This window comes from Carassius gibelio, chromosome B12 (assembly GCF_023724105.1).
Source record: "Carassius gibelio isolate Cgi1373 ecotype wild population from Czech Republic chromosome B12, carGib1.2-hapl.c, whole genome shotgun sequence".
Lineage (NCBI taxonomy): Eukaryota > Metazoa > Chordata > Actinopteri > Cypriniformes > Cyprinidae > Carassius > Carassius gibelio.
The window spans coordinates 946,592-958,963 of NC_068407.1; the positions used below are offsets into that span (position 1 = coordinate 946,592).

General features: G+C 32.2%; 2 protein-coding genes across 6 annotated transcripts in view; both read left to right on the forward strand.

Moving 5' to 3' along the window:
• The window catches only part of dlg5b.1 (discs, large homolog 5b (Drosophila), tandem duplicate 1), a 169,438-nt gene that overhangs the window by 81,177 nt on the left and 75,889 nt on the right, over positions 1-12,372 (forward strand). The gene's annotated exons all lie outside the window — the stretch shown is intronic.
• Positions 1-12,372, forward strand: part of LOC127968803 (calcium-activated potassium channel subunit alpha-1-like) — a 71,006-nt gene that overhangs the window by 48,273 nt on the left and 10,361 nt on the right. For 2 of the 5 annotated variants that reach the window (XM_052570144.1, XM_052570145.1), the window contains 9 exons: positions 598-927; positions 2,046-2,142; positions 3,916-4,039; positions 5,241-5,465; positions 5,538-5,730; positions 7,136-7,249; positions 8,630-8,713; positions 10,079-10,209; positions 10,735-10,929. In XM_052570144.1, the coding sequence (XP_052426104.1) occupies positions 598-927; positions 2,046-2,142; positions 3,916-4,039; positions 5,241-5,465; positions 5,538-5,730; positions 7,136-7,249; positions 8,630-8,713; positions 10,079-10,209; positions 10,735-10,929 (1,493 nt within the window). The remainder of the gene's footprint in view (positions 1-597; positions 928-2,045; positions 2,143-3,915; positions 4,040-5,240; positions 5,466-5,537; positions 5,731-7,135; positions 7,250-8,629; positions 8,714-10,078; positions 10,210-10,734; positions 10,930-12,372) is intronic. The other 3 variants (XM_052570146.1, XM_052570147.1, XM_052570148.1) reach the window with 2 other exon arrangements.

Here is a 12,372-nt window from a genome sequence, read left to right on the forward strand (position 1 = left end):
TGAAGTCAGTTTACTCAGGTTGTGTCCAAATACTTTCTGCAGTCTGAGTATAATGCATCTCTGTAGGCACCTGCTCTCATTCAGCACTAGATGGTGCTGCTGCACTGCAGTTATGATTATGTGGAGCTTTAACTCCCGAAACTTTGTATTTAGCAGATGCTTTTATCCAAAGCAACTTTCAGTGCATTCAGGCTATCCAATTTTTTTTTTACCCGTATGTGAGATATCTCTGAAATAATGATCCTGAGAAATTGCACCTGACTCTGTGACCGTGGAGGATCAATAATAAATAAATAATTAAATATTAAAAAGTTATTTTTTAAATATATTTTGTAATAAAATCAGTATTAAAAAAAAAAAAAAAATGCACTTCTTTTTGAATTTCCATTATAGAAAATAATATAAATAAAACTAATTTAAAATATACATAAAATATTTGAAAAATTAAAAGTTAAAAATAAAAAAACAAAAATATAATACATTTTCTATATATATATATAATCTAAAATGAACAACATTGTATCAATCATATGTTGAGGAAAGTAAAAGTGCGTGATTCTCGTTATTGCCTAATTATGAATGTTTCTTGTCTGATAGTAAACGATGAGCTCAGTCCAACATTCCAGCCCCAGAATCCCAAACCTGCCCTAATGCGAGCTCAGTGCGCAGTAAGAGCGTCTCCTGCTGTCCCGGGCGTCCGTGTGCCAGCGCCTTTAGTAAATAACCGTAAAGCCAGTCTGCTGTCTCCGGCTGCATTATATCTGCACAGACTCAGTCTGGCCAGCTCTAGAGAGCTGTATCAGAGCAGCAGCGCTGGCTCAGGAGCATCTGATGTCACTCGCCTGCATCGGGCCTGTAGTCTGCCTGTTAAATACAGATATCATTCCAGCCACGGCTCCAGCTCCACCATCGGCTCGCACACGCTCTGTAAGACTCGGCCTGACTTTGTGGGAAATGCATGCAGACTAACAGGGTTCAGAAATACTAATCAAGCCATCCTGGATTGCAGTACTATTTATTATATTGAAAATATTATGCAAAGACATATTATTTATTTATTTTAGTATTTTTTTCTAAAGAGAGAAAACAAGTGTTTTTTTAAGGGAGAACAGAATTTGATAAGAGAAATATAAGAGTGAAATTTTTTTTTCTGAAACATGCTTTGGGAAGAGAAAAAAATTTTTTAGGAATGAGGAAAAAAGGGTTTTTAAGAAAAACAGTTTTTAAGCTCTGTTAAGAATTTTTTTAAAGAGCAAATTGAGAGAAAACATTGAAACATTGTTTGATGAAATATATGTTTTTTTAATTATCAAAAATATATTATGATAGGGAAAAATGGGTATTTGAAAGAGAGAGTTTTTTTTTGAGAGCGATAAAATCAGATACAGAAAGATAAATAAAGTATGACTTGTTTATTGCAATTCAGGTCTTCCATACACATAATGTTTATTTAATAAATACTATAAGCCATCCAAACAAAAACATGTGGAATAGAATTATGATGATAAATAAAACTAATACATATTTAATAAGACTAGTAATTATTTAAAATGCATTACAAAATCTGTTATAAATACTGTATTTTATTGAAAATTTATAATTTTACCGCTTTTTGTTGTAAATCATGCTGAAGTTAAGCTGTACATGTTATTTTTTTTAAATAATGCAGCTAAGATAACACTTAACTTGAAGCCTTCATATATAATGCATTCATAAAAAATACTGTATATTAAATATTACACCTGTATTAGAAAGTATAATGCAGTAATTCCCACGACCTCCAGTTTCAGATGTAACAAGGAATCTACAAATATTCTAATGCATTTTAACTTTGGTTATAATTATTTATGAAAATGTATAATGCATTACAATGTACATTATAGACGTGAAGCAGTAGAACAACCAGTCCCCTCTTTCTCTGTCCCTGTGCCTCATCTCTTCTGTGTGTGTCTCACATCTCTCTGATTATGTGTTCTGCAGTGTTTTAATGGTTTGTGATGGAACGTGTAGTTTGGTTGTGTCTCAAACTGTGTCTGGTGTTTCAGTAGTGGACGAGGAGCAGCAGTCGACTCTGTCGCCCAAGAAAAAACAGCGTAACGGAGGGATGAGAACGTCGCCCACATGCTCGCCCAAAACAATAAGGTAAGAGCACAACCGTCTTTCTGCAAAATTCACTCGAAGCAATGCAGCATTATTTCACTAGCTTTGCTTTGTGAAAACCCTTCTATTCGCTCTCATGCTCACTAAACGGGTCACATGACCCACGGCTGCAGCCAATCAGAGGCGGCGATCCGTCTGTTTGTGTGTGTGAGTGTGTTGTGTCAGGTCCGAATGCAGCTACAGGACCTGAATGAGACACACTCTGACACTGTGAGCCGATCGGTGGGTTATTAATTAGTGCTGGCGAGGACAGATCAAGCCCCTGAGAGGATCGGAGGATCGGATCGAGCGCTGAAACACTAACCGTATAGATGGAGAGAGAGAGACTGATGAGCTGTCAGGGATCAGAAGATCACATTCATCTAAAAACATGTCCTGCTCACATTTCACTCGCAAATCAGAAATATGGGAATTATTTGAGGAAGATTCGATTTTCTTTTAGAACCATTATAATTGTTCTGCATTTTAGATATAAACAGAAAAAAAATAAAAAATATATATTTATTTGTGTGTGTGTGTGTGTGCACTGCAGCAACAAAATAATTCAATAAAATAATATAAAAAAATAAATGAAAGAAATAAAATAAATGAAAAATTAAATCTAAAAGACCAAAAAATAGACCGTGTGGTTGTGTTATGTTGGTAAGGTAAAATATATAAATATATATATATAATATTTTACAACTTTATTTTAAATAACTAATATTATATATTTATTATGTTTTTAAATTGTTCAAATGTAATATGATTTGTATACACACACACACACTATAATATAATTGTAATTGGATAATCATTGCAAATGAGTGTTTTGGGGGAAAAATTTTCAAGTAAAAGTAGTCCTAAAATAATCTTACATTTCTGTATGAAAAATATATTTGTCAATATATTTAAATTTTAATGTCATTTAAAATTGTGTGTGTGTGTGTGTGTGTGTGTGTATATATATATATATATATATATATATATATATATATATATATATATATAAAAAAAATCTTATTCTTTTTTTACCTATTAATACACATCACAAATAATTGTTATTTATTTAGTTAGTTGTTATATAATACTATAAATGTATTCTTTATAAAAAATAAAAGATATTGTAAATATAAAAATATAATTTAATATATAATAAATTTAGATAAATTCGCAATGATATAATTGTAAAAGGAAAGCTCACGCAAATGAGTTTTTTCGTGTTAAAATGTAATTAAAATAATGTTATAACACAAACAGTTGTCCTAAAACGTTTTAAGTTGTAATTTTATTTTAGGTTGAAGCGTGACTCACGAGAGTCAGATTTTTGGAGATTAACCCTTTAGTGGCCAGGTGTGTTAGTGATGTGATGCGGTACAGAAGCGTGTATCTGAGGTGCTGACCGTGTGGTTTTTCTGTCATTCTGTGCATTATATTTGATGGACAGAGAGCTGGAGGAAGTGAGGAGAGCGTCTGCAGCTCTAATGGCCCAATGATTGAAAATAAAGTCATAACAGCAGCTGCGGCTGACGGATGGAAACGCTCGCTGACAGAAAGCTGAAACCTCCACCTCTCTAATGGGCCAATCAAACGTCCCCGAGACCCTGGGCTCCTGCTCTCAATCACGTCCTGTAATAGCAGCCCTGCTTCCCAGCATCCAATTCATTCCCTGCAAACGTCTGCTTTATAAAGTCATCGATCTCGCTGTTGTTGCAAGTGGGACCTGAATTTGGCCAGCTCAAGTTTGTCCATGTTTTTGTGGTTTGTTTGTTTCAGGCACGACCCGTTGTTGGTCCCTGGACACGATCAGATGGAGACAATGGATGAGAACATAAAGAAATATGATTCGACGGGAATGTTTCACTGGTGTCCATCAAAAGACATCGAGAAGGTCATGCTGGTGAGAGACATTCAGTGTGTTACACAACAGAACTGAGAAATTACCGTATTTTACATATAGTGTTACAGTAGTTATAATTTAGAATTAGTTTTTGCCTCATTCATTGTATTTTTAATTTTGGTAAAGTTTTAAAATGTTTTTATTTTTATTTTTTATATATAAAACTATATATATATATATATATATATATATATATATATATATATATATATATATATATATAAAAAATAATTTTTCTTTTTTATATATAAAACTATATATAAACTATATATATAAATATAAATATATATATATATATATATATATATATATATATATATATATATATATATATATATATATATATAATATAATATAATATATAATTCTTATTCTGTTTTAAATTTAGTTTTAGTAATTTTATTACTTAAACTAAACAGAAATCAGAAGTGTTGCCTTTTCAACTATAGTAAATGAAATATTTAAAGTAAAACTGAATGAAATCTTGTTTAAAAATATTTATTTAGTTTGTTTGTTTGAAATTTCTGTTTCATTATTTTTTTGTTTTACTAATTTTAGCACTTCAACTTTGCTTTGATTTTGATTTGATTATCTAGAAAATATACTATATATTCAGTTAGACTTGCAAATAAAAGTAGTTTTTTTAATCAGTTTTATTACTTTAAAATGTTTAATTTTTTTTATTTCAATTTTAGTTTCACTTGTAGTTTTAGTCTTTGTAGTACTCAAAATATTAATTTAACAATTGAAATACATATTTAAAGTATAACTGAAAGTAGTTTTGTGTTTTTTATATATCCATTTAATTTATTTTTTATTTCCTTTTTTTAGTTTATGCAACTAACTGAAATATTTACTTTTAATAGTAGTTTGAATCATTTTGTTGTGTTTTTGTAAGTTTTATTACTTGTTTTAAATAAAAAAAATGCATAGTTAATTTCTATTTTATTCTTCCATTTTTGTTAGGTTATTTTCAGTTTTAGTAATTCAGCTTAAAATAACATAACAAATATTTCTATACAACTTGGACAAATTGCATAGAATTGACATAAAATTTCAAATTCTATATACATTTTAAAACTGAAAGCTTTTAACCTTTTTTTTTTCAAACAATGTAAATGCTTTTGATAGTCATACAGTGATTACATTACATGACATTAAAGGTCAGTCAGTGGTTTACTGGTCTGTATTTCTCTGTCAGACTCGCAGCGAGGCGGCCATGACGGTTCTGAGCGGTCACGTGGTGGTGTGTATTTTCGGCGATGTGAAGTCTGCTCTGATTGGTCTGCGTAACCTGGTGATGCCTCTGAGAGCCAGTAACTTCCACTATCACGAGCTGAAGCCCATCGTATTCGTGGGCTCTCTGGAGTATCTGAAGAGAGAGTGGGAGACGCTACACAACTTCCCCAAAATCTCCATCTTACCCGTGAGCGGACGTCTGTCTGTCTGTCTGTCTATTCAACCCATGGTGCGTTTCTGACGTGTGTCTCCTGTTCAGGGGACTCCACTGAGTCGGGCCGATCTGAGAGCGGTCAACATCAACCTGTGTGACATGTGCGTCATCCTCTCGGCCAATCAGAACAACATCGACGACGCCTCTCTGCAGGATAAGGAGTGTATTCTGGCGTCCCTCAACATCAAGTCCATGCAGTTTGATGACAGTATTGGACTCCTGCAGGCCAACTCTCAAGGTAAAGACTGGACCCGAACCATCCTCAGCTCACATTTTTAATTTTGTTAACACTTTAATCAATGCATACTGTAAATACAGAGGAAATCTGGAGAGATAAGCATCACAGGTGTATATTTAATGAGTGATGCTCTGTGTTGTAGAGGATTGCTCAAAATGACATTTTCACCAGAGCTTAATTACACGACGGTAAAAATGACTTTATAAAGTTGCCAGAATATGATAATTTTATGATTACACAGAGATTGGTTGGCGTATTAGTAAAATCTGTTGATTTTATCCATCTTTGTTGCATTATATGTCAATAGTGACTACTAAAAAATGTAGAAAAGGCACTTTTTTGTGTTTTTTCTTTCCTGACTTTGGCAGGACTGTAACTCAAAAAGCGTTAAATATACAGTATTTTAATATCCTGTTAGATTTTAGATCATCGTCTTCATCTTTTCTTTTGGTAGCTTAATTTTTAATACCCTGTGTGGTTTATTTCCAGAGATATTGGGATTTTTAATGTGGCTCTGTGAGTAAATAGTTTTAGTTACAGTAGGTGGCCAGCCTGTCTGGGCCTTACCGCCGCGGCAGTAACTGTAATTCAGTCGCGTGTTAAAATCATTCACGAAAAACTACCACCAGGTGGCGCAAAGGGACGGATTGTGAAATGAATGTAATTGTAAAATGAGATAAAAAAGGAAGTAAAACAACAATAACATTATCATATAACATTGTAACATAAAAAAACATAATTTTTTTTTACAATTTGTTAATTTTTAAAATGTAGGATAGTCTTAGGCTACAATCTACTAAACAAAAATTAAAAGAAGACCTTTACACAAAGGATCATATGCATGCTATTTTTATTAAACAGTAAATAAATATAAGGCCTATATATATATATATATATATATATATATATATATATATATATATATATATATATATATATATATATATATATATATATACACATACATACATACATACATATCTATATATATATATACATGCATATATATATATGAAAAATAAGATACGAAAATAATATTTTGTTAAGACCTGAAATCTAAGATATCTTTAGAAATGCAAACCTTAAAATGTTCTCTTTCCCTGTTTTTGAATGGTCACCATTAGCTGATAATGCAACAAAGAGCTACCAGTCTCTGTGTGGAAGTGACGTAATGATGCTTCCATCTTTCTCAAGTCATTTTTACACCCCTGTAATTTGGCTCCAAATATCAGGTGAAAATGTAATTTTGACGCCTCTCTACAAAATACTGGATTACTTGTTAAATATGCATGCATAACATTTGATATTTTGCCTTTCTTCAGGAAAAATATACGAACAAATAAAAAATTTGAGCTGAAATGTGGTTGATTTAACACAAGTGCTGTGTTGTTGTTCTCTTTTCCAGGTTTCACTCCTCCTGGCATGGATCGCTCGTCTCCGGAGAACAGTCCCGTACACAGATTGGTGCGAAAGACGTCTATAACCACCGGAGCAAACATTCCCATCATCACAGAGCTCGGTAAGAAGCCCAGACTAATACAGTTATTCATCAAGGATGCAATCAATTAATCAAAAGGAGCAATTTGTCACCCGTCTTAGCAAAATGAGTCACAATGAGCAAATCTTCAAAAATGAGTTATTTTTAATTTTACATACTCTATTAAAAGACCTTCACAATGATGCATGATTTATTGCATTTCAATGGAGTCAACAGTCAATTTAGAGAAAAACTGATTTAAAGTTTTCTGAAATCAAAATCAAAATCTTTCCCTCTACTTATTTTCTTAATAAAATTACTAGATTACTAAACACACCATCTACTGTAGCTCATTTTTTAATCTTTATTGTTATTTATAAGAACCGATGCAAGAAATGAACAAATATTTTAAAAAAGTGTTACCGACTTTTTTCATTTTACATCTAAACATAAGCAGAAAAACTAATTCTAAAATGTAAAAATCACTTAAGTGTGTTCATTAAATATAAATTAATTATTAAACTATACGAGCAGTTAAATCAAGCAGCAAATTATAAATTCTTTTCTTTTATTGTTTGATTGATATTAATGACACAGATGCCTATATTAAGACAAAGTGTAATGCATAGATCGAATATACTGTAATGTTACACCTGGGCTTAATGAACTAATTAAAATCTCACTTGTGTGCATTGCTACTCGTTTTATATTTCTATTTTAAATTCAATTTTTTACAGTATTTATTCATTTTTGTTAATGTTATTTTAGTTTCGTTGAGCTACTATTGTAGTTTTATCAGCATTTCAATGTTTTTATTTTTAGACTTTTTGTTTTAATTTTAATTTTAAGGTTTTGTATTTTTGTGTGTGTGTGTTTTGAAATTTGTATTTTATTTATTTTTGTATGTCTGTATATATTTTTTATACATTTTTATTACCCAATTTTAATATTTTATTTAACCTAATTTAAATATGAAAATATATGAAAATATAAATAATAATTAAACTACATTCATTTTAAACCATGAGAACTATTGCTTTGGCAACTAGCAGAATATATTTGATTTGATTTCAAGTCAAATCTCAACTAAATGTTTATGTTTTTAGCTTTAGTTAACTTTAGTAACCCTGCTTTTAATTAATAAAAAATACAGCTGTGCATCGTTAGTTATGTTAGCTTAGGCCAAATCAATAATATTAGCACATACCTTTGATTTTATTAATTATTATTAGTAAATGTTGAAATAAACATTAACGATGATAAGTAACTAATGTTAACAAATATAACCTTATTGTAAAAAATCCTACTGACCCCAAAGCATTTGAGTGTGATCGGCTGTTTTAATAACGGTTCCTGAGAAGAATTTCTAAGTGTATGGTTGCAAGCGGCTGGTTTTGGTAACTGGTTGTTTTATGCTGCTAGCTAAAACAGAGAAGGTGCTGCCCCTGGTTTCTCTGAGCCAGGACAAGAGCAGCGGGAACAACATCCCGATGATAACGGAGCTGGGTAAGAGCGGCTGTTCCTGTGGCTCTTCTTCTGTTCCTCTCTGATGCAGCATGCTGTGAATCCTGTGTGCTTCTGTCAAAGCCATCCAATCTGTCGTCTGTTCAGAAACGATCTGTCACTCCGTTACCTGTTTCTGAGTGTCTCTGACAGGAAACTCAAAGGCTCAGAGTCAGAAATGAACTTCCTGCTGCTTCTCACAATCAGTCAACAACATTTCTGGTCATAAATGATTTTTTTTTTCTAACCGTGAACCCGCATTTTTGGCCATTTTTGATTTATTAATATTTTCAGTTCATTTTTATTTTTTTTTCTATTTTCTATTTTAGTTTTGGTAAATTTCTTATTTATTTTTTTTGCCAATGTCTTAAATAAAAATAAAAATCTTAAAATAAAAATATTGTAAGAGTACAGAATTTTTAAATAAATAATTTTTACTGACAATGAAACTGCATTTTACTTAATTTTATTTGTTGATGTTAAGAATTAATTTTTATTTTATATTTAAATTGCTTTTTTTGTTTTATATATATATATATATATATATATATATATATATATATATATATATATATATATATTTTTTTTTTTTTTTATTATTGTTCTTTCCATTTGACTTCAAATACATTTCTTAGTACATTTATCGGTTTTATTTTTTTAGTTGCTGAAGTTTATGCATTTTCATCTTATTTAGTTGCCATGAAAATAATTTCAAAATTTAACCTTTAAATTATGCATGTTGATTAATTTTGTTGTGCATTTTTGTCATTATTATTGTTATTATTATTATTATTATTATTATTATAACTGTTATTTTTATGTTTTTAGGCTATACTGTTATTTGTAATGTCTATGATTAAATGTATTTATTTTTATTTCAATTAGTTATTTTTGTACATCAAATTAAGCTAAATGGAAATGAAAAATATTGCTATTCTAGCTTAAATAAAATAATTTAGTTTTTTTAATATTTTAATTTAGTTCAGGTTTGTTTTTGCATTTTAAGTAAACATTGATCGATTGACTCTTTTAGTTAACGTCTTGTCAGATCTTTCTGACTGAAAGGGAACTGTAATAACCTTTCTTTTGTCATGTTTTATCAGACTGACTCATAATACATATCATCACCTCATGTTTCTGCTTAAGGGTCTGAAGAAAATCTTCATCTAGACAATCTTTAGAGGTCTTGTCAGCAAGTTGCACCAGTTCATTTACTTGCCAAATTCTTGCATTTGGTGCTTAAAGAGTTCATTTTTGACCCTGTGTTGTTGTTATTTTCTGTGAACATTTTAGTAAGACTCTCATTTAATGTGTGTGTGTGTGTGTGTGTGTGTGTGTTTGTGTGTGTGTGTGTGTGTGTGTGTGCAGTGAACGACTCAAACGTCCAGTTTCTGGACCAGGACGATGACGACGATCCTGACACGGAGCTGTACCTCACGCAGCCGTTCGCCTGTGGGACAGCGTTCGCCGTCAGCGTGCTGGACTCATTAATGAGTGCCGTAAGTGAACACAAACACAGCGGCGTCAGGCCTGATGCAACTTAAGAAAACACATGCAAAGCTCCAGAATCTGCTGCAAATGCTCACGACACAAACAGAGAAAGAAATGCACAACAAACACACACCACAACAAAATAACCCCAACAAAATAAACAGACGCCATTTGTTTAACCACAGTACAAATACCAAGGTTCAACTATGGTTTGTGGAGTTAATCCATGGTTAATTTGTATATGTTTGAACTATACTAACCATTTTTAGTTTTTTATTTTAAGGTGTCTTTGTTACACATATTAAATGTTCTTAGTATTATAATAACAAATAATTATGCATAATTACATGCAAGTAACCATAATCCTAACCCTAACCATATATAGTAAGTGCATGTAGCTAGTCGTGGCCTAGTGGTTAGAGAGTTTGACTCCTAATCCTAGGGTTGTGGGTTCGAATCTTGGGCTGGCGATACCACGACTTAAGTGCCCTTGAGCAGGGCATCCAACCCTCAAATCTCTCTCTCTCTCCCAGACGTACTTCAATGATAATATTCTGACTCTGATCCGGACGCTGGTGACCGGTGGAGCGACGCCGGAGCTGGAGGGTCTGCTGGCGGAGGAGAACGCACTGCGTGGAGGATACAGCACACCGCAGACACTGGCCAACAGAGACCGATGCCGCGTGGCACAGCTGGCGCTTTACGACGGACCCTTCGCTGACCTCGGGGTGAGACGGACATCTCTTACTTCATGTTTAACCCTCAGCTGCTGCTTGTGCGGAGCTCAGAAATTACCCTTTATTATTATTATTATTTCAATGAAACATACAATATGTTTTGTATTTAACATTTTGTATATTTAAAGGAATTTATGGTACTAAAATTATATTTATGTTCCATTTAATATAGCTGTTAACCACTTTTTGAGCATATACCTGAAAAGGAGATTTCCAACTAGGGTTGTAACGATATACCGGTATGACGATATACCGCGATATAAACATATACGGTTATCATACCGTGTACATTTGCTTATTTGTGGTTGCAAAACGAGGAAACACATCGAACATGTTTACCTGTTCAGAATATCATCCCTCCAAGCTGATACAGCTATGTCCCATTTATAATTTAAGGTTAATGCGTTAGGATTTCTGTGATGCGGTTTGAAGCACAGAATCCTGTCATGACAATGAATTTACAGTAGCTAGCTACTCTGCAGATGTCACATAAAATGTGTGATTTGATGGATTAACGAATAAATAACAAACAAATCTGTAAAATAATGACAAAAGCACTGCTATATAAATACATAGGCTAATCTGTTTGTTTTGCATGTCTCTCCGTGAATGAGTGGCGTTGTGTCGCGTACTACATACTCAAGTATGCACCAGCGTGGCTTAAAGTGGCAGGTTTAACACTGCTGCTGTCTCACTATCTGAGGACGTAAACACAAACACTGAGAGCCTCACTGAGAGAACAGTTAATAATCATTTCATCATTTTATTTGAGAAAACCAAATACATTGACACTCAAAGCTCTCCAATACAACCCGCCCAAATAAAAGTCTGCTTTTTAACTCGAAGAAATTTACAGAAATTACGATTGTACTATAATGTAGCCTACTTCTAAAATAATAATAATTTACATGCACATTAGGGAATATAATTTTTCCCTCTTTTAATTAAGTAAATCTCTGTTGTGCAGCCCTTTGCGAAAACATAAAAGGATAAATGTTTTAAAACATCAATTAAATTGTTACATTTTCATTACCACCATTTTTGATATATTTGTATTAAATCATAAGAATCCAGTACAGGATCCAGAAAAATTAAGTCAAACCAGAATTTATGAATTGTTATGAATTATTAATGATAAATACAAGTTATTAAATTAATTAATAATCAATTGTAAAATTTTTTTGTTTTTGATTAATGAGATTTGAATAAACAAATGCTTTCAAACATTTGGTCAACCCCTCCCCAAAACAAAACCCTGTTTTGATTGTTTAATACCGTAAACCGTGATACGGTAAAACCGTGATATTTTCCGAGACGATTATCATACCGTGAAAATCTCATACCATTACAACCCTATTTCCAACTGGTCAAATCTTGGTTAAAACTCATAAATCTTGAATGCTGTGGAGAACATCGCAAGTGGCAAAAATCTTA